An 18,843-nucleotide genomic window follows, 5' to 3' on the forward strand; every position below is an offset into this window, starting at 1 on the left:
TGGATGTTGAGTTGCTAACAGCTGCAGCTGTATATTTATTCACATAAGTTAAAAGCCGTATATTTATTCGCATAGTTTTTTAATATATTTTTTTTAAATTTTGCAAAAAAATGGTATCTTAGCACCTCATCTAAACCATAACTGATTAATTTTTATATTTTTGCATTCTTTATCGTAAGGTCTGTATAGGTCCACAATAATTTTTGTTTACGTCCCCCAAAGATGTTTTAGGTCCCCTATAGTTTTTTAATAAATATTTTTTTAAATTTTACAAAAACATTGATTTCAAAAATCCTTCGATGGGCCATGGGGTGCTAAATTTGTGCAGGTGCCACGTTCAAATAAAGCCTTGTCGAACTGTAAACCAAAGAGAATATAATCACTACGTTTTACTGTAAACCGCGATTGACAATGATCTGTGGTCTGTGGTCAAGTCTACCGTCAAAAGCTCTTAATCTATGGTCAAAAGTCAAAATCTATAATGGCCCCTCTTCAAGATGGGCCAGCGCTGGGCGATCGAATGGCGCATGCGATGGCTATGCAATGGTCGCAACGCCTCTACATGATGGCCGTGTCCAGTTGTGATCTAAACGTCGTTCAAGATGGACGTGTAAGCATTAGCCATTGCGGCAATGCAAAACGTGCATTTTTAATAATTTATGACTTCACCAGATGACCCGGTGAACTTCGTATCACCTCCCTCCTAATATGAATCTTCTCTTGAATTCTAGGAATAATTATTTCGAGACTAAAATTAAAATAATGGTTTATGGTAGTGATGATGATGACAATGATGAATGTAATAATAGCTTAATATGCTACCCGTTCTTAAAACAACGCTGAAACTCCAAAAATTGTATCTTTAAAGAGTCAGGAGTTGTGTACTATAATAATTATTGTAAAGTTTCATTAAAATCCGTTCAGTAGTTTTGAGTAAAAGAGTAACAAAAGTAACAAACATCCATACAAACTTTCGGCTTTATCATATTAATTTAGTTTCATTTATTATGAGACCACGTACTCGTCATTTTGAATGAAATTCGTAAATTGTAATACGAATTACGACGTCCTCACTCGACCGCGGTCCGGCACCGACTGTCGTATCGCCAACATGTAGAGGCGTACCGCCATCGCTGGGCCATCATCCTTTGATGTGCGGCCGAAAAACCGACACCGCCGCCATACCACGGCCGGCGCTGGCGTCATCGGCCATCCTACGCCACTACGTCCTCCACACGCTGGGCCATCGTGATGGCCCACTACGCTGGCCCATCGTGAAGAGCCGCAATAATATAATCTGTGGTCAAATTTCAAAATTTGATTCGGGTGAAGAAGAAGAAGAGTTATTACCTACCTACTAGACTGAAATTTTGAATTTTCATTTTTACGTTTTCTATAAAACTTATAATTAAGTGTGTACTTTTTGCAATAAAAATGTGAAATGTTATGAGAGTTACAATGATAAGACGTAGTTGTACCAGTATTTATAAAAACGGTAATTATTTTTTAGGTTATGTTATTGTTATGGAGGCTATTTTGAGGGTCGCTGACAGCTATTATCGCTGGACAGATGTTAGGTCAGTTTAGGCGGGAAATATTTACTGCGTGAGGTGGCTACTGGCTTCGCTCCATTGCGTCGTGTTTCGTGCGAGTGCTTGATAGTTATTTTTGGTTTTAGTTCAACGTTTTTGTAGAAAAATGTCTGCAATGAACACGAAACCGTTCACGGTCCTCGTGGAAGGTAACATTGGGAGCGGTAAAACTACCTTTTTGGAGCATTTCCGCCAATTCGAGGACATAACTCTTCTCACGGAGCCCGTCGAGCAGTGGCGCAACTTGAAAGGATGGAATCTATTGGTAAGTAAATCACTTTTATAATCGCGGCTTGCGCTTTCTATAATCTATATCTAATTGGCTCTTTCTCCAGGACCTGATGTACAAAGACCCAGCAAAGTGGGCGATGACGTTCCAAGCTTATGTGTCTATGACTATGTTGGACATGCACCGACTTCCGACGACGACGCCAGTAAAGCTAATGGAGAGGTCACTATACAGCGCCAGGTACTGCTTTGTGGAGCACATGCGGAGAGCAGGCACATTGCATCCAGCGCAGTTTGCTGTCCTCGATGAATGGTTCATGTTCATGCAGAGAACTACCAACATTGATGTGGATCTGATAGGTAAGTGGTTTTATTTGCAAATCATTGTTACAAAGGTCTAATTCATTGTTTGAATTTCATCATCATGGAAACATTTAATAGTCATATGTGTCTATTGTAAATAAAAAAATAAGGAGTTTCAATGTTTAATATTCTGACATGCATTCAAAATATAAATATTTTAAAATCCCTTTTAGAAAATGTTGTTTAACTTTATGTTTTCAATTTCAGTATATTTAAAAACAACCCCTTCAATAGTACACGAGAGGATAAAGAAGAGAGCTCGCTCGGAGGAGCAGTGTGTACCACTGTCTTATATTGAGGAGCTTCATAAACTACACGAGGACTGGCTTGTTAATAGAACTCATGCTGAATGCCCTGCTCCAGTAAGTATTTAAAAAAATTTAACAAAGAGAATAATTTTTCCTTATTTTTCAATGGTCCCATGCAAAGCAACTTTTTATTCTTCTCTCTTATTTAGTTTTTGAACCAGGTGTTGTCATCCAAATGTGTTACATTCTAACCATTTTGGAATTTAATAATTGTATTTGGAATTTAATAATTTTATTTGGGAAAATTTAATAGGAAAATTGAGTTTAGCGTTATGTGAATTGTGATAATATGGCCTGTAGCTTGTGAAATCTTCACTCTCCCTTGATAAGAATGAAAAATAAGCCTAAAGACAGAAGTCTAAGTACTAAACATTAAAGTTTAGTACAAAATTGCAATTGTTGTGTGATTTCATGTATTATGTTTATAAACATACATTGAAAATGGCAATATGACTATCATAACAGTGCAACGGCACTGTGTTTGCAAATATTTCCAGGAAACTGTGATACTTTTAATTCATTCTACGGATAACACTATTATTATAATGAAGATAACATCCTAGAAAAAGTAGAGCAGTAACATAGAGCAAGATTTAATCTTTGGCAACACTAATTAAAGTAAAAAAATGTGCCATATCTATAATTACAGCTTGAGAAGGCTTTAAAATACTTTAAACTAACTTTAAATGAGCATGGCGAAAAAAGGGACTAACACTGCCATCATACAAAAACATCATTTTTGACAGTTTTCCTTTACATACAAAGCCTTGTCGCACTTTATAATTGTGGGTTTCATTTTGTACATACCAATAATATTTTATTAAATTAAACTAAATCTTTTTTCAGGTGCTTGTGATTGATGCCGACCTAGATCTATCACAGATCACAGAAGAATACAAGAAAAGCGAGCACCAGATCCTAAGGCGAGCTGTAAACGTAGTTATGCAGTCACCGACAAAGCTGAGTCCAAAGAAACCTATTACGACCACACCTATCAAAATTCTCCCAAACTTAAGCCTATGATATAGTATTATAGTATTAGTTGTTAATTATGTTTACATGACCACATCACAAATGCTTTCATTGTCGTGATATTAAAAAAAAACAAATTTTCAATAGATTGAGTGGCTCAGTGGTGAGCGCGTTGGTAGCTCAAGCCGGGGGGTCGCGGGTTCGAATCCCGCCGACGGAACAAAACGTTTTCAATGTTCCCGGGTCTGGATGTGTATTAAATATGTGTATGATATAATAAAAATCTTAAATATATGTATAGTATAAAAGTATTAAATATATTTCCATTGTCTGGTACCTGTAACACAAGTCCTTTAGGTACTTAGCACGGGGCCAGACTGACGTGGTGTGAAGCGTCCATAGATACTATACTATTATTATGGCTATTAAATTTTTTTGAAAATGATCTTGAAGAATGAATATTATGATGTTTTATTAGGGTTCCGTACCCAAAGGGTAAAAACAGGACCCTATTACTGAGACTTCGATGTCTGTCCCTCTGTCACCAGAGGGGTTAGTGCGAGTTTTATTCGATCATACGCATCGACCACTTTAACGCGAAATTATATGGAATCAAAGCAGCGCCATCTACTGGCTAACGTGGATACTGCTTTGATCCCATATAAATTCACGTTAACGTGCTCGATGCGTCGGATCGAATAAAACTCGCACTAACCCCTCAGGCTGTAACTCAAGAACCGCTATAGCTAGAATTTTGAAATTTTCACAAATTGTGTATATCTGTTGCCGCTATAACAACAAATACTAAAAACAAAATAAAATTAATATTTAAGGGGGGCTCTCATACAACAAACGTGATTTTTTTTTGCCTTTTTTGGTCTATATCAATAATGGCAACAGGTACTTGAATTTTTCTCAAAGTCCTTAATTACTATGTGTACTTTAATATTTAATAATAATATTAAAATAAAATGAAAAATTAGGGGGGCTCCCATAAAAAAAACACAATTTTTGGCCTAATTTTGCTCTATAATGGTACGGAACACTACGTGCGCGAGTCCGACTCGCACTTGGCCCATTTTTATAGTAGACATTGAATAACCTATCAAGTATAGTGCTACATTGTACCTAGAATCATTTTATAGGTCTTCGATTCGTACTTTTTATGTATATCTAAACTATTTGTAGTTATTAAATTCAGTTTAACATTTTTTCCTACAACAGCAGTATAATAAATCGATATCATGATAAATGATTAGCTATTAGTTAATATTGTGCACATACACTATACTTATATTGCATTTTATATTAGTGATTGAGACTTGCAAGTATGAAAATATGTGTTCAAGAAATTTTAACATAGAAAATTGCAGACTAAAGTGTTGAAATAAAACTCCTATGTATGTTCTTAGTTTACTTACAAGCTTGTTAAAATATCTGCAGAATTAATAACATGGTTGGGAAAGAGCAATCTCTAGATATTTTGAGTGGGTAGAAGGACATACTATTATTTGAGAGTTGAGACTGATATAATAAACGCAAGTGCATAGGGCACTTGCGTTTAATTTTTTTTTACCAGCATATTGTCTGGTAAGGAAATTTTAACACACTCATACAGTTATGTATTCTCACAAGTATAACTGACCAAAGAACACCTAAAGGTATAATATTTATAAATCAATCTACCCAACTTTTTCTGCTAATTTTAGTATGAAATATGAAAGAAACTTATAAAACAAATCATTTATTTGAAGAAAGCCAGAAAATTTTTGTTCGACTGAGTGTTTGTGTGTAACTTTGGTATATTAATATGCTTTGTAACAATATTAAATCCAGAATCAAGCATTTCCTTGATTGTTAATGATATAAAGTTTATTTTGTATGCCTTCTCTATAATTACTAATTATAATATAATTGTATAACTTTAATATTTAATAAATTAATTTAGTACAACTTTTGTTTACTTTACCAGTGAGTTATTTTGGATTAGAACAAAGGTTTATTAGGAGAAAATGAAACACAAAAGTAGGTACATCGTTAAAATATATTTCAATCATAGGGATAAATCATACTAATTTATTTTCAAAGGTGGTTCCTTTACTTTCATAATACTGATTGTTTAAGTATGACAAATTAGCATGTAACAGATTTCATCTCCATTACAATTTTTTAACATAACATTTTTGATTCTATAATACGATTATTCAGCCTATACTAATGTATGGCTGTGAGGCTTGGACACTGACACAAAAGGAGAACAAATTTCTAGTTGCTGAAAGAAAAGCCCTCAGAAAAATCCTGGGCCCAGCCAAAACAAATGATGGCTGTTGGCAAATTCGGAAGAATGCCGAAATCGAAGAACTGCCAACTCGTGGCCCAACCTTTGGGTTGGGTTTCAGTCAATGGAGTTAGTGAGCCTTTGTTTCTCCAATTATATTGGGATTTGTCCCAATATAATTGGAGAAACAAAGGCTCACTAACTCCATTGACTGGGCCACATGGAAAGAATGGGAGAGGATTGCGGGGTAAAAAGAGCGTATAAGGGTCGTCCAACAGGCCGTCGTCCTGTTGGACGCCCCAGGTATCGCTGGAGAGATGCTGTTGAGGCTGACCTGCGTGACCTTCAAGTCAGTAACTGGCAGGAGGTAGCACAGGACAAGGCTCAATGGCGGAAGCTCATTTCGGAGGCCAAGATCCACTTCAGGTCGCTGAGCCAGCGGAGTTAGTTATATTATATTGATACAAAATAACATTATTTTATATACTACAAAATACACAGTTGTAAAAAAATAAGTTTTCACTTTAATACCTCGGTCATAAGAGTCACATACACAATAGATTTTCAATTGTTATGCAACAGCCGGGAGATTATTTAACAATACATCAGCAATTTTTTTCCCTAACAAAACTTAAACTGGGATCTAAAAACTCATAAACATGCAAAAATAAAGTAATATTCAGTCACTTATCTTATATCAAAATTCGAACACTTTGTTGTTTATAGTTAATTTGTGTTAAGAAAACAGTGTTATCAATGTCTCAAGATCTCTGATATTCAGGTTAATGTAAAGATACTGCATGTATAGCAGCTTATAACTTATAAGTTACTAGACAGTTTTCACTTTTTAATTATTACCAGTACCACAGTAAACTTTTATAAAAATTGGTCCAATTAGTGAGGGACCCCTAGAACAAAATTTTTTGTGATTACTAACAAGCTAATTCTTTGTGCATAATTCTGTAATCAAGAAAACTTGGTTGACTACTGCACCCTAGAACGGAACCCTAACCAGCTGATTTTTTGTATATTGGTAGGTTACTAGTTATTTAATTTAAGAGTAACCTTGTCCTACAAATAAAACAATCCATATTTTAGGACCATCAAGTCAAAGTTTGAAATCCTTTCTATCTCTATTAGACTTTTCGAGATTTTTCGAAAATAAAAATGTTGTTTGTCTTATCAAAATGTAGCTACTCACAAAAAATTTGCTTGTTAGTAATCACAAAAAAAAATTGTCCTAGGGCTCCCTGACTTAATTTATCTGATATGTATAAATTTTAATCACAACCCCTTTTCAAGTATAAGACACATTTTTACTTAAAATCTACACTAGGTTCTTAAGCTAATTTGTTCTGTATATAATATGGTAAAATGCACAAGCTGTGCTTGCTTACAAAGTCATTGTTACAACAGACATAGTCCGAAGGGTGTCAGTGGACATGACCCTCCCAAATTCTACTTTTCAAATCAATCTTCAATAAAGTTGAGGCAAAAGTTGAAAGTACTTAGATAGTTTTGTATAAGTAACTGCCCAAGCAGGCTGTGACTACACCTATGTTACAAATCTTTACAATTCCTATAGAAAAACGAACATAAAAATGTGCATAGTCTTTTCCATACATTGATTGTAAATGTACTATTTCAATTACATAGGTAACTACGCAGGAGTGAGACCCATGATATCATATTTTCTGTTTTTCTGACACAGTACAGGATAACAGATGGAAAAGTAGTACATTCCAGCAATAGCTAGGATTAAAGATACAATTACAGTTACTATACCCCAAGCAGATAGCCCCAACCCTCTTCTAGTCGTTGTATCCTGGTTTGTGGGCGCCGGAGCTGGTGCAGATTTTGATGATTCAGCTCGAGTATTATATTTGCTATTGTATCCTCTACTTTTGAGGCCATCACACGCACACACCAGCACTAAAAGTAAAGGAGTTCGCGTTATTTTTAGAATAAGGATTGAACTAATTTATAATCATGACGTTATGGATGAATAATAGCACCTTTTTTATACTTACCAATGACAAGAAGGAAAATGTATAGAACTTGCTTGCTCATTTTGCAGCTATTCTTGTAATATTGAGTTCTTTGGTCTAATATTGGCTTTTAGTTACTTGACAAAATGTAGAACGGATATAAAACTGGTTGTTCAACAATTTATTAAACTTTCAATGAAACAAAAGTTATTTACTGTTAATAATGCATGATGCACGTTGAAAATGCCACCAAGATGAATATCTGAAAATTATTTACTGATTTAATATTTTCTAGAGCAGCATTACTTATGGAAACACATAGAAATTATTAAAAATGAATTAACATGTGCAGAGAAGCTTTCGAAAAACACAAAAACCAAAACGAAAACTACCTTTAATGATATTTGACACTTTGACAGTAAACAAACTAGTCTCTAGTCTATGGATTTCTTTTGTCATACAGATACAGATTATAACAAATCATAGTGCCGTCGGGCGTCGCGGCGGCCTCTCGGAAATATCGGACGATAAAAACGCAGAGCTGTGGATGCAATAAGGCCTCCCCACAGACTACTTAGGGATACTACGTAGGCCTCCCACACGGCGCACACAGCACAGGGCCCGTACCACGAAACGGTTTTGAGACTCAAACAATCGTACGAGAATGTTGCGTCCTACTCTAACAAACGTAAAATGAAGTTGTTAGAGCAGGACGCAGCATTCTGGTCCGATTGTTTGAGTCTCAAAACGGTTTTGTAGTAAGCCTACAGGTCAGTGGTCACTGGTCACAGCCCACAGGCATGCGTTACAGGTCTTTGGTCGAAAATGGTCCAATGATCACGGAAAAAACCCTTTTCAACTGATGACTCACAAGATCACAAGTCACATTCACCGTTCATGAGTCACACAGACTACTTAGATGAGTCACGACTTGTGAGTTGTGACTTGTGAGTCACAAGTTCACAACTCACAAGTTACAAGCCGTGATTCGAGACTCACGAGAGTCGTAAATCGTGATTCGTCATTCGAGGTCCGAGGCCCGTTACCATTAATTGATGAACTGATGACTCACAACTCACAAGTCCCAAGCACAACTCATAAGTCGTGATTCGAGGCTATAAAGGATTTTTGATTTTTCGCGAATATGAAGTATCTTGTTGACATTCTAATTTTTACCTTGTCCTAAAAATTATTAACAAAAATAATTTTTTGATGGCGTGTACTTCCGGCGCAAGTCTACGTTGTCAAATGTCAAAGTAATAGATACCGGCGATGGCTAAATTACGGATTTGTGTTTTTATTTTACTTTATATTGCCGCATTCGGCTATTCTAACAAAGTAGACACAATATCCCCTGATATTAAAATAAAGAATGTCGACCGCTACATCGATATATCTTCACAACTTGTAAAAATCGTTTCTAAACTAACCTTGGAGAACTCCGGTAAAACACTGCTAAAGAGCTTTCTATTGACCGTAGAGGGTGATAAAAAAGAGAATTTAGCATTCATAGGTGCAAAAGACTCCAGTGGAAATGAATTAAAACTAGCCGCAACTACTGTGAAGGGGTACGACAATCTGAAGTTCTGGCGTGTGGATTTGAAGGAAGCAATCAACGCCGCGGCCTCAGCGGTCATCACCACCGAGTCGGTGTTCACTAAAGCGCTGCTGCCGTATCCTACGGAAATCACCCAGCAAGAAGACCAGCTCGTCAAGTACAACGGAAACCTGTACTTCTTTACGCCGTACCAAGTGGCATCGCAGAAAACGAGCCTCGTTCTAAATACAAAATCCGTGGAGTCATTCACCAAAGTGAAACCGTTCTCCCAGCAGGACGGTACCGTTTCGTACGGCCCCTACTCGAATATCGGTCCATTTACTGAAAAGGAATTGAATGCTCATTACAAGAATAACTCCCCGTTCCTGACCGTCACTCGCATAGAGCGGTTGATCGAAGTGTCTCATTGGGGCAACATAGCCATCGAAGAGACCATCGAGGTCGAGCACACCGGAGCCAAGCTCAAGGGACCGTTCTCCAGATATGACTACCAACAGGACCACCACAGTGGACCAGCGAGTGTACGGTCCTACAAGACCTTCCTCCCGGCTTCTGCCGCCGACGTCTACTACCGCGACACCAACGGTAACATCTCCACCTCCAACATGAAGCTGAAGAAGGATTCTGTTGAATTGGACCTGAGACCGAGATATCCCTTATTTGGAGGTTGGAGATCTCACTACACACTCGGCTACAATGTGCCGAGCTATGAATACTTGTACCACTCTGGAAATGAATATCTGCTCAAGATGAGGGCTGTCGACCACATATTTGATGATATGCAGATTGAAGAGGTGAGAACCAAGATTATCTTGCCGGAAGGTTCTATAGGCATCAAAGTCAACTTCCCCTACCCTGTGACAAGGCTGCCTGATAGCTTGCACTACACCTACTTAGACACAAAGGGACGTCCGGTCATTTCTTTCACTAAGAAGAATGTTGTGGAAAACCACATCCAAGATTTTCAGCTTCGCTACACATTCCCACCTCTTCTGATGTTGCAGGAGCCTCTTCTCGTTGTAGGTTTCTTGTATGCACTATTTATTTGTGTGATTATTTATGTAAGACTAGACTTCTCTATTCATAAGTCAGAACAACACAAGGAGTAGTGAATTTGCATTTAATGATATACTAATAAGTAATTAGTTTTTATTAATCTGTGTGGTATAGTAATGTCTCATTATTATATTATATCAGTCACAAAATTCTAATAAAAGAAATAAAATATGCATTGTTTTAAATCCTCCTTTAGATAATAATCTCCTTTTATTCCTCTTATGCCCGAGCCGCACGTGCTTCATGCTTAAAACAATACCATTGGACGATCTGCGTGTATCGTCCAATGGTATTGTCATAGCACGAAGCTTCGTATGATAGATGCATTTGCGGCCGCGGCATTAGTGATAAATAAATCCAGTGTTTATAAATGATATTAGTTGTTACATACAGTACTTACAATGTTTTGCTCTTACATTATAGTATTCTGATAATTTTGATAAAGTTGGTGGCTTCAGAGCAAGATAAATGGAAAAACTTGGTGGAGGCCTTGGGACAGCATTGGCTCTTAGTCAAAGTCAATTCTTTTTTATTCAGAATAGGTTTTTTCAAACAAATTTTACGAACATTGATGCTACTGGGGCCTACCACCGGTTCGGGAACTGACACTTAAAAAAATATAATTTGATAACTGGCTTGAAATAAGAACAAAACATTATTAATGTTACATAAAGATGTAAATAACACAATAGTTTGTCCTTTTTGTACAAAAATTATTAATCATTTAATTTTTGTTCAAAAATGCATGACATTGTAGTAAACAAGCAAAGATGGAAATAAAAAGTCTCAAGGTAGTTAATTTTTTTTATTTATAGGGGAGATTTTGGCCATACTATAGGATCATATTTTGTACTTGCTTAACAGAGCAAGAAGAGTAGCACACCTTTGTCTTTGACAGACAAAACATATTGCATTAGGTTTGTGTTTTCTATTCAGTTCTTAACACAGTAGGTCTAACAAAAGAAAGTCTCATAATAAAGCTCCTTCCGAGCATTGTTAAAAAATTTTGTGCTTACCCACATAATTCTATATAATACAAAAATATATTTACAACTAATTTTACACATTAAAAACTGTAATTGAGTATAATAGCACACAAAGTTTTATATTAATCATCTTAATCTTAAAAAATGTTTCAAGTCAGAAAATCATTTTTCTCTCCATTTCAGTATGTATGTACTATCAGAGAAGTTGATTTCTATGCAGATGGGGCACCTACGTAGTTTGGTCGCGTCACGCCGACAGATCACAATTATTCACAATTAAATTGACATGATCAGACCAAATGACATTGGTCTGTCAACTGCCTAGGAATCAATTTCCTTGATGGTACAAAATATACCAATGAAAGGGCATTCACTATACAAGACCTTATTTTAGCTGCTGCTAATTTATGGAGTCATTGAAATGCCATTTGAACGGCCATTTTTGCCACACAGCGAACCTGTGTGGCAAATACAACTTAGATTCCATATTCGGACATTTTGTATCGGAGCACTACAGGTGCACTAGTACACGGTAGTATGGCTAATTCCGTCACAACCGCGGTAACGAGACTCGAAGGAGTAACGTCGTACATTAAATTGAAAACATTCAAATTAGGATTTGACTTCCAGTCCTTGAGCGGAGAGTTCTCATCGGTTTTGTCGATCAAGTCATCGGGATCACCTGAAAAAAAATAATTGAATAGCTAAACTATCTTTATGGACATCCCACTGCACTATGATATTGACATCTTTATTCTTTATCAATTTATTTATTTTACAATTAGAAAGTCTATGCAGGATTTTCTTAGCCCATCCATTTTTGCATGTTTTCTGATATACAAAATTTGTTATAAAATATATTTTATTCTATTATCGGCTTTGACTATTATGGAGGAATAGCTTTTTTTGTATAAACTATTCCCCCATCCCAACCAACCAGCCCCCAAGTTATATTTTTACGAGCTTTTGCCCGCGGCTTCGCTCGAGTTAAGAAGTATTATTATATACAAATTTTCATCCCCTATTTGAACCCCTTGGGGTTGGAATTTATCAAAATCCTTTCTTAGCGGATGCCTACGTCACGACATCTACCTGCATGTCAAATATATATATATATATATATATATATATATATATATATATATATATATATATATATATATATATATAGATTTATTCAATGCAGCAATGAAATATCTATTACAGCACCATAAACTCATATACTCACCGCATTCAGCACAAGCAATCGTATCAGTATGCACGCGATCGGAGAACTTGTGCGTCTCGCACGCGACGAGTACGGGCACGTTGCGTGCGCGCGCCGCCAACGCCACGCCCAGCGAGCCCGCACGGGCCAGCACCGCGCCGTTCGCCAGTAGCGACTCGCAGCCGAGCACTACCTTGCTCACCTGGAAAATATTGCAAGTAATTGCTGCTACGGTTACTATGGCCTGTTTTGTTGAAACCTACATTACAATTATTTTAAAGTGCCAAATTTTGTGAACTATACTTTTCAGACAATTATATTATAGGGAACATTTTACATTTGTAGTGCAGCACGTAATGCGCAAGCGATAACGTTGCAGAAGCGTGCGACGTTTGCCGACGGACGTCAGCTTTTGTAACTCATGTACTTACTTAAAAACTGGGAACTTGATGACACTGTGCGAGCGGAACAAACATATCACCTGTCTCATGTACGAGCCGAGCGACGCGACGTCGACGTAGACGGTGCACACGCCGCGTGCGAGTAGCCGCCGCAGCATCTCGCGCGCCGGCGCCGACCGCGAGCCCGCCACCACCGCCGTGAAGTCCGCGCCGGCGGCGTGCGCGTCGCACAGTATACGCTCGATGAGCGATGAACTGTAAATTTTGTAACTCTTTATACAGTGCTACAGTCAACTTTGACTTTTTAATGCAGTTGCACTAACTAGGCACTAGCGGTCGATGACCTTACTAGTCTAGGATGAAAAACTACTTGTTCTGTATTTTTTACTTAAAAAATAATCCTTATAAAGACATTTACTAATAATAAAATTAGAAATTTTTGGTAACTGTTACAATAATAATCTCCAACTTTTTATGAATTCAAAGTGATTAACTGCATACTCAGTTCTAACCGAGTATGCCTAATACAGAATATGTCTTAAATGATGTGTATTGCATCGATGTGTCACGTTGAAATGTGAGCTGACCCTAACACAGATAATAATCGTTAATTACGATCTTTAAAAAACAATTAATACCTGTAAATAAATTACTATAAAACACATACCATCCATATGTAAGAATGCTGTCACCATCGGATATCTTCTGGCGTACGGCGATGCTGATGGCCTCTCCGGCCATGTCTATCTGTTCCCGTATATAGCGGTCAATCTCCTCTTGCAGCTTCTTTTTAGCCTGCAAATATAACACAATAAACTGTTTTAAAAGGTTTAATTGATGGCTATTTTACAACCAAAAGGTTACAAAGGGCACCCTATAAAGTCATATCAACTTCATTGTTCAAATATTTAAAACTCACGTCAAACTCGTGAACATCGGCGGGCAGTTGAGTCAGGTATCGTCTGAGATGGGACAGGGCCGTCAGCTGCGCCGCCGCCGGGGGGCGGAGCGCCCACAGGTACTCCGCGCACCGGGACAACTGGGCCTCGAGACCGCGACCGAACTCCGTGCGAGCGGGGAGAGAGTAGTCGCGGATCACCTGAAAAAAGGTAGAATTAATACTTCGTAAGTAATAGGTGGTTAGACCTATGTCCAGCAGTGGACGACTATGGGCTGATGTGATGTAAATAGGTTGGTTATAGTACGGGTTCCGTTATAGGGTTCTGTAAGCAACAAAACTTGGTTGACTATTGATCCCTAAAACGGAACCATAACAAGCTCATTTTTTGTATATTTATAGGATATAATTTAAGAGTAACATAATGTCCTACAAATAGAACAATCCATATTTTAGGACCATCAAGTCAAAGTACGAAATCCTTTCTATTTCTATTAGCTACCACTTTCAAGATTTTTCGCAAATAAAAATGTTGTTCATCTTATCAAAACGAAACTACTCACAAAAAATTAGCTTGATAATAATAATAAAAAATTGTTCTAGGGCTCCTGTACTATAATAATATGTAATTGGTAAAATATTCACACAACGAATAAGCTCTACAATTTTTTGCCTCTTTCAGTTACGTAAATAAAAATATACGCTTCATAGAAATAGAAAAAGGCAAAATATTGTATATTGTATGCTAGCCAGTGCGACAAAAGATGCGGCGTCAAATAGAAAAAGGCAAAATATTGTATATTGTATGCTAGCCAGTGCGACAAAAGATGCGGCGTCAAATGACAGATATTTATATAAGCGCATAAAGAGAAAAATAGCGATAGGTAAAATACGAATTTCTATATTATGTTCTAAAACTTTATACAGTAAACACATACCTTTTTCAAAGCATCCAGTAATGCCACACATTTGGCATTGGCACCAGTCACTACATGTGTTGCCAGTTGTACACCTAGTTTCACTATAGATGGATGCATGCTAGAAAACAAAAGTTACATAATAATTATTAGTATTCAATATTCAAAGAGTCATTTTATTTTTATTCAAAAGTGTATAAACAGGCATTTAAATACATGCCATTTAAGAGTCTTGCTAAATACTTTCATACAATCATTTCTAATACAATAAATGCTCCATGGAACCTTAAAAACATGATCATAACAAAATAAGCAAATGGAACATACTTAGAGTTCAGTGCAATATTTTTCAAAGCCTCCTCTCTGTTGTGTTCCACGAGAGGGTTTCTTCCAAACCAATTCATTTTCTGTGCACTCATTGTTTTTGCTTTAGGCTTCTCAACAGGTTTAGATTTTGCTACTTTCTCCTGTAAATAAAAGTTTGAACAACATTATTATTTTAGTCATACCATGTCATACAATAATAAGTATTTAACATATTTGTTACAAGCTGCTGCCCGCGACTTCGTCCGCGTGGACTTCAGTTTATAGCGCGCGATGTCATGGTGTCAAAAGCTTTTATAAAAATACCCTGGTATCTTAAATCAAAACAAAAGTGCAGTGTGCACATAATATTTCATTTTTTAAAATTAAACTTTAAATTTTATGCCAAATTTTAAAGCCTATTTAGCCCAATTACACAACTTTACCCATAAACTATTTATCATTGATAGGTTTAGGGTTACATACTTTATGCAGTAAAGTACTCAGTTATTTAATAACGCGACGACGTAACAATCGAAAAAATAAAAACACGGATGTAAGATGATACCACCTTTTATAGAAAGACGTTTGAGCAAGCATCAGCGCGATGTAGGAGACGCACGGCGCCATCTATATTGAATTTTTGGAACTAACTTAATTTGAACAAATTTACACATTTTCATCCCCTTACAACCCTTTTTTCCAGTAAAAAAGTAGTAGCCTATGTCCTTTCTTAGGCTTTAGACTATCTGTATACAAAATTTCATTACAATCGGTTCGGTAGTACTTTCGCATTTATAATATTATTTTATTAGTATAGAGTATAGAATAGACGACGCCTACGACTATTGTGCCAAAATTGGTTTATCGCATGGGAACCGTACATTTTAATTTTTATCGGGATAAAAAGTATCTTATGTCCTTTCTTGGGACTCAAAGTATTATTATGTATATACTACACAAAGTTTCAGCAAAATCAGTTCAGCGGTTTAGGCATAAAGAGGTAACAGACACTTTCGCATTTATATTATTAGTATGGATTGTGACCAGAATGTTACATACCTCTTTTTTGTCTACTTCATCTTTCTTCTTTTCTTTTCCTGCTACCTTTTCAGCTGCAGCTTGTTTAGCCGCCCTTTGAGCCTCCTGTTTAGCTCTTCTTTCAGCTTTCAACTCAGCTTTACTCTTAGCAGACTCTTCAGCCTAAAAGAAACAAAGTTATTTATGTCACAAAAGAAACAAAACTAAAAAAAATGACACTGCCAGGGTTAAAGTAAGGTAAAAAATAAAGCAATTACATTAATAAATAATTATTATAAAACAAACACAAAACATGCAAAAGAGGCAACCATTATGATTATGCAATATAAATTCAAAACCAGTAAGTATTCCTAAATTTTTTTAGTTTATTAAAATTATGTGAATATTATTTTATAAATATAAATAACATACAGATTGTACAATATTCTCAATACCCTGTGAAAGTTATTTTCGCCAGGTTAGTTTCTGAACCGGTGGTAGGCAGAAATATAAGTAAAAATATAAGTAAAAATTGAGTAACTTATTACTGAACTATGAAACATTAAAGTATGTTTTCGTTTGTGTGTTAAATGAATCATTTTATTAATAGAAATCTTAAATAACTTTAACAAGAACTATGAGATTAGGAATAAAGCTCAGACATCTAGACTATATCTTCTATCAAATATTAACATAAAATTATATGAATTATATCCACACATACTATAGGTTTAGCCTTTTTTGCTCCAAAATCAATAGCTTCAATTCTGGCAGTGACATTTTCTACTTCTTTTGCTATATCAACAATATCTTTTAATGTATTTACTATGTCTTTAACCGTCATGTCTGTTACTGGTGTAGTTTTATCTCCTTGCTTCTTCACAACTGAATCCACCTTAGCTATGATTGATGTGCTAGATTTAATTTTCTCAGCTTTAGGCACAGCCTTATCAACTTCATCTACACTTTCTGATCGCTTTGCTGTGGCTTCATTTTGTTTCACTATTTTTGTATTTTGTGTAGTATTATCTGTTGTCGTTTTTTGAGCACAATCTTTATTTTCTTTGTCAGGTACATTTGTAGGTGTGCTTACATCACCTTTTTTACCCTTGGCTTTTTGTTTTGCGAGCTTCTTAGCTTCTCTTGCAGCTTTGATGTTTTCTCTAGACATTTCAGTACTATCTTTTGCTGACATTATGGATTTAGATACAGTTTTATCTCCACAATAAACTCTAGGGTTGCTTATAGATTCTGTAACTGCTGACAAAGTATCGCAAGATGATAGATTTCTTTGAGACGGCTGTACAAGTACGGTTTGATTTACACTTGTATTACTATTTTCAATAAGTGCACTAAATAGTTTTTTTCTGCGTATTCTCCTTTTTTGAGACTTTGATATATTTACACTTAGATGATCTTCTATAACCTGAAAAATGATGATATTTATTATCTTAAAAATTATAGATATTTCAAACTTCTATAATATTCAAAAAAGAGACTTCGGACTTTATGTAAAACAGGCTTCTAATGAAGCAAACAGATATTTATTTTGCTGAAAAGGAGCCTAGGACTAAAAATATCTTCATAAACAGATAATATTTTATGCACAGCACACATAAAAAAAGAGAAATAATAACGATGAACACGTCATTAAAAAAATGTCTGTAAAGAAAAAACTGTAAACAACTTTTTAAAATGGAATTTGTTATGATAGATTTTTTATAATATGTATTACATTTTATACCTTAGAAAAGACCATAGCAGCTTATCCTCAGAATGCTAAGAAGTTAAGAATGGAAAAGTATTTATAATTCTTAATTTTACAACTTCTAATGGTAAAGTATAGAAATAAAGTACTAACGTGTGCAATAACTGAGCAAGTTTTTATATTTTTAGGAGAAGGATTCTTACCTGTAACAACAACTTAAATAAAAGTTAATTCTTGACAAATTATACTAATTTATGAATGAGCTTTCTGTTTAAAATATGTAATTCATAAATTATATTTTTGCAGCCTGCACAGAAAACACGATGAGGTTCTTCCCCATTTAGGAGTTCAGGAAGAGGTTCTTCTTCTTAAGAGGTTATAAATTAATAATTATTTTCATATTTTTGACATTGACAGAAAATAAATGTCAACTGCACCCACAGATTAATATTATGGTTGGGTTGCACTCAGTGCAGAGGCGTGGTTAAAGTTAAGGTTAAAGTTATGGTTGAAGACTTGAAGCACAATAGACATAAGTATTTAAAGTTTGACTGTAAGAGACGGACAGGTTTCAATATCTGTCAAATTCGTCGGTTTCACTAGGATTATAAACGGAATGTGCCTCGCGCTGGCTGATATAATTTATTTTTAAATATTTAAAATATAGATTTCAAACTTGGATTCTGACAATTTTGATCGCATGTGCCAAAACACAAACAACAATACGACCAAAGAGGAACACGTCCAGTGAATATGTCATAGTTTTAAATTCGTAGGTAACAAGTTAACAACCCTAGCGACGATTTTCGTCATAATACGTCAAATTTAAAAATTTCAACATCAGTTTTAAGTCGGCAGAAGTACTCTATAATTCTGTCTACTCTGCTTGAAGTATAAGGTAGGGTTGCACCAACTAACTTTAACTATAACTGTAATTTTAACTATAACTTTAACTACAATGCAAAATGTCAAATCTTTGGTTAAAGTTAAAAATGGACGCCATCAAGACGCCATATTTAACAATAACCATAGAGCTCGACAAGGTTTTAAATGCACCTGG

At 35.8% G+C, this 18,843-nt stretch overlaps 3 protein-coding genes across 7 annotated transcripts; 2 read left to right on the plus strand and 1 right to left on the minus strand.

Moving 5' to 3' along the window:
- The first annotated feature begins 1,312 nt into the window (after nt 1-1,312).
- Nucleotides 1,313-3,612, plus strand: LOC121730760 (deoxynucleoside kinase). Of its 2 annotated transcripts, none has more exons than XM_042119926.1 (5): nt 1,313-1,326; nt 1,679-1,857; nt 1,928-2,180; nt 2,391-2,545; nt 3,338-3,612. In XM_042119926.1, exons 2-5 carry the CDS (start codon nt 1,699-1,701, stop codon nt 3,512-3,514), a joined length of 744 nt encoding a protein of 247 aa, XP_041975860.1. In that variant the 5' UTR covers nt 1,313-1,326; nt 1,679-1,698; the 3' UTR covers nt 3,515-3,612. The 2 variants fall into 2 exon arrangements, with proteins under 2 accessions (XP_041975860.1, XP_041975859.1); XM_042119925.1 differs by lacking the exon at nt 1,313-1,326 and adding an exon at nt 1,361-1,495.
- Nucleotides 3,613-8,953: 5,341 nt separating this feature from the next.
- LOC121730757 (dolichyl-diphosphooligosaccharide--protein glycosyltransferase subunit 1) lies at nt 8,954-10,432 on the plus strand. Its single transcript, XM_042119920.1, has one exon. It carries the CDS (start codon nt 9,002-9,004, stop codon nt 10,394-10,396), a length of 1,395 nt encoding a protein of 464 aa, XP_041975854.1. The 5' UTR covers nt 8,954-9,001; the 3' UTR covers nt 10,397-10,432.
- Nucleotides 10,433-11,794: 1,362 nt separating this feature from the next.
- On the minus strand, nt 11,795-18,152 carry LOC121730754 (translation initiation factor eIF-2B subunit delta). Of its 4 annotated transcripts, none has more exons than XM_042119916.1 (10): nt 17,987-18,152; nt 16,800-17,501; nt 16,118-16,258; nt 15,080-15,219; nt 14,774-14,873; nt 13,857-14,036; nt 13,605-13,732; nt 13,018-13,192; nt 12,558-12,738; nt 11,795-12,011 (listed from the first exon to the last, which is right to left on the minus strand). In XM_042119916.1, exons 2-10 carry the CDS (start codon nt 17,268-17,270, stop codon nt 11,806-11,808), a joined length of 1,722 nt encoding a protein of 573 aa, XP_041975850.1. In that variant the 5' UTR covers nt 17,271-17,501; nt 17,987-18,152; the 3' UTR covers nt 11,795-11,805. The 4 variants fall into 4 exon arrangements, with proteins under 4 accessions (XP_041975850.1, XP_041975851.1, XP_041975852.1 ...); XM_042119917.1 differs by lacking the exon at nt 17,987-18,152 and adding an exon at nt 17,937-17,956; XM_042119918.1 differs by lacking the exon at nt 17,987-18,152 and adding an exon at nt 17,811-17,828.
- Between the last annotated feature and the right edge of the window lie 691 nt (nt 18,153-18,843).

The sequence above is a fragment of the Aricia agestis genome, chromosome 9, assembly GCF_905147365.1.
Source record: "Aricia agestis chromosome 9, ilAriAges1.1, whole genome shotgun sequence".
Taxonomy (NCBI): Eukaryota; Metazoa; Arthropoda; class Insecta; order Lepidoptera; family Lycaenidae; genus Aricia; species Aricia agestis.

Excerpts from the sequence above, each read along its gene's own strand:
- LOC121730760 (XM_042119925.1), top strand. The coding sequence starts at position 1,447 with ATGAGAGTTACAATGATAAGACGTAGTTGTACCAGTATTTATAAAAAC. Across the intron at positions 1,858-1,927 it reads TGAAAGGATGGAATCTATTG|GACCTGATGTACAAAGACCC; the intron begins GTAAGTAAATCA and ends CTCTTTCTCCAG. Across the intron at positions 2,546-3,337 it reads ATGCTGAATGCCCTGCTCCA|GTGCTTGTGATTGATGCCGA; the intron begins GTAAGTATTTAA and ends ATCTTTTTTCAG.
- LOC121730757 (XM_042119920.1), top strand. The coding sequence starts at position 9,002 with ATGGCTAAATTACGGATTTGTGTTTTTATTTTACTTTATATTGCCGCA.
- LOC121730754 (XM_042119916.1), bottom strand. The coding sequence starts at position 17,270 with ATGTCAGCAAAAGATAGTACTGAAATGTCTAGAGAAAACATCAAAGCT. Across the intron at positions 15,220-16,117 it reads ATGAAGTAGACAAAAAAGAG|GAGAAAGTAGCAAAATCTAA; the intron begins GTATGTAACATT and ends TTTTATTTACAG. Across the intron at positions 13,193-13,604 it reads AGCATTCTTACATATGGATG|TTCATCGCTCATCGAGCGTA; the intron begins GTATGTGTTTTA and ends CAAAATTTACAG.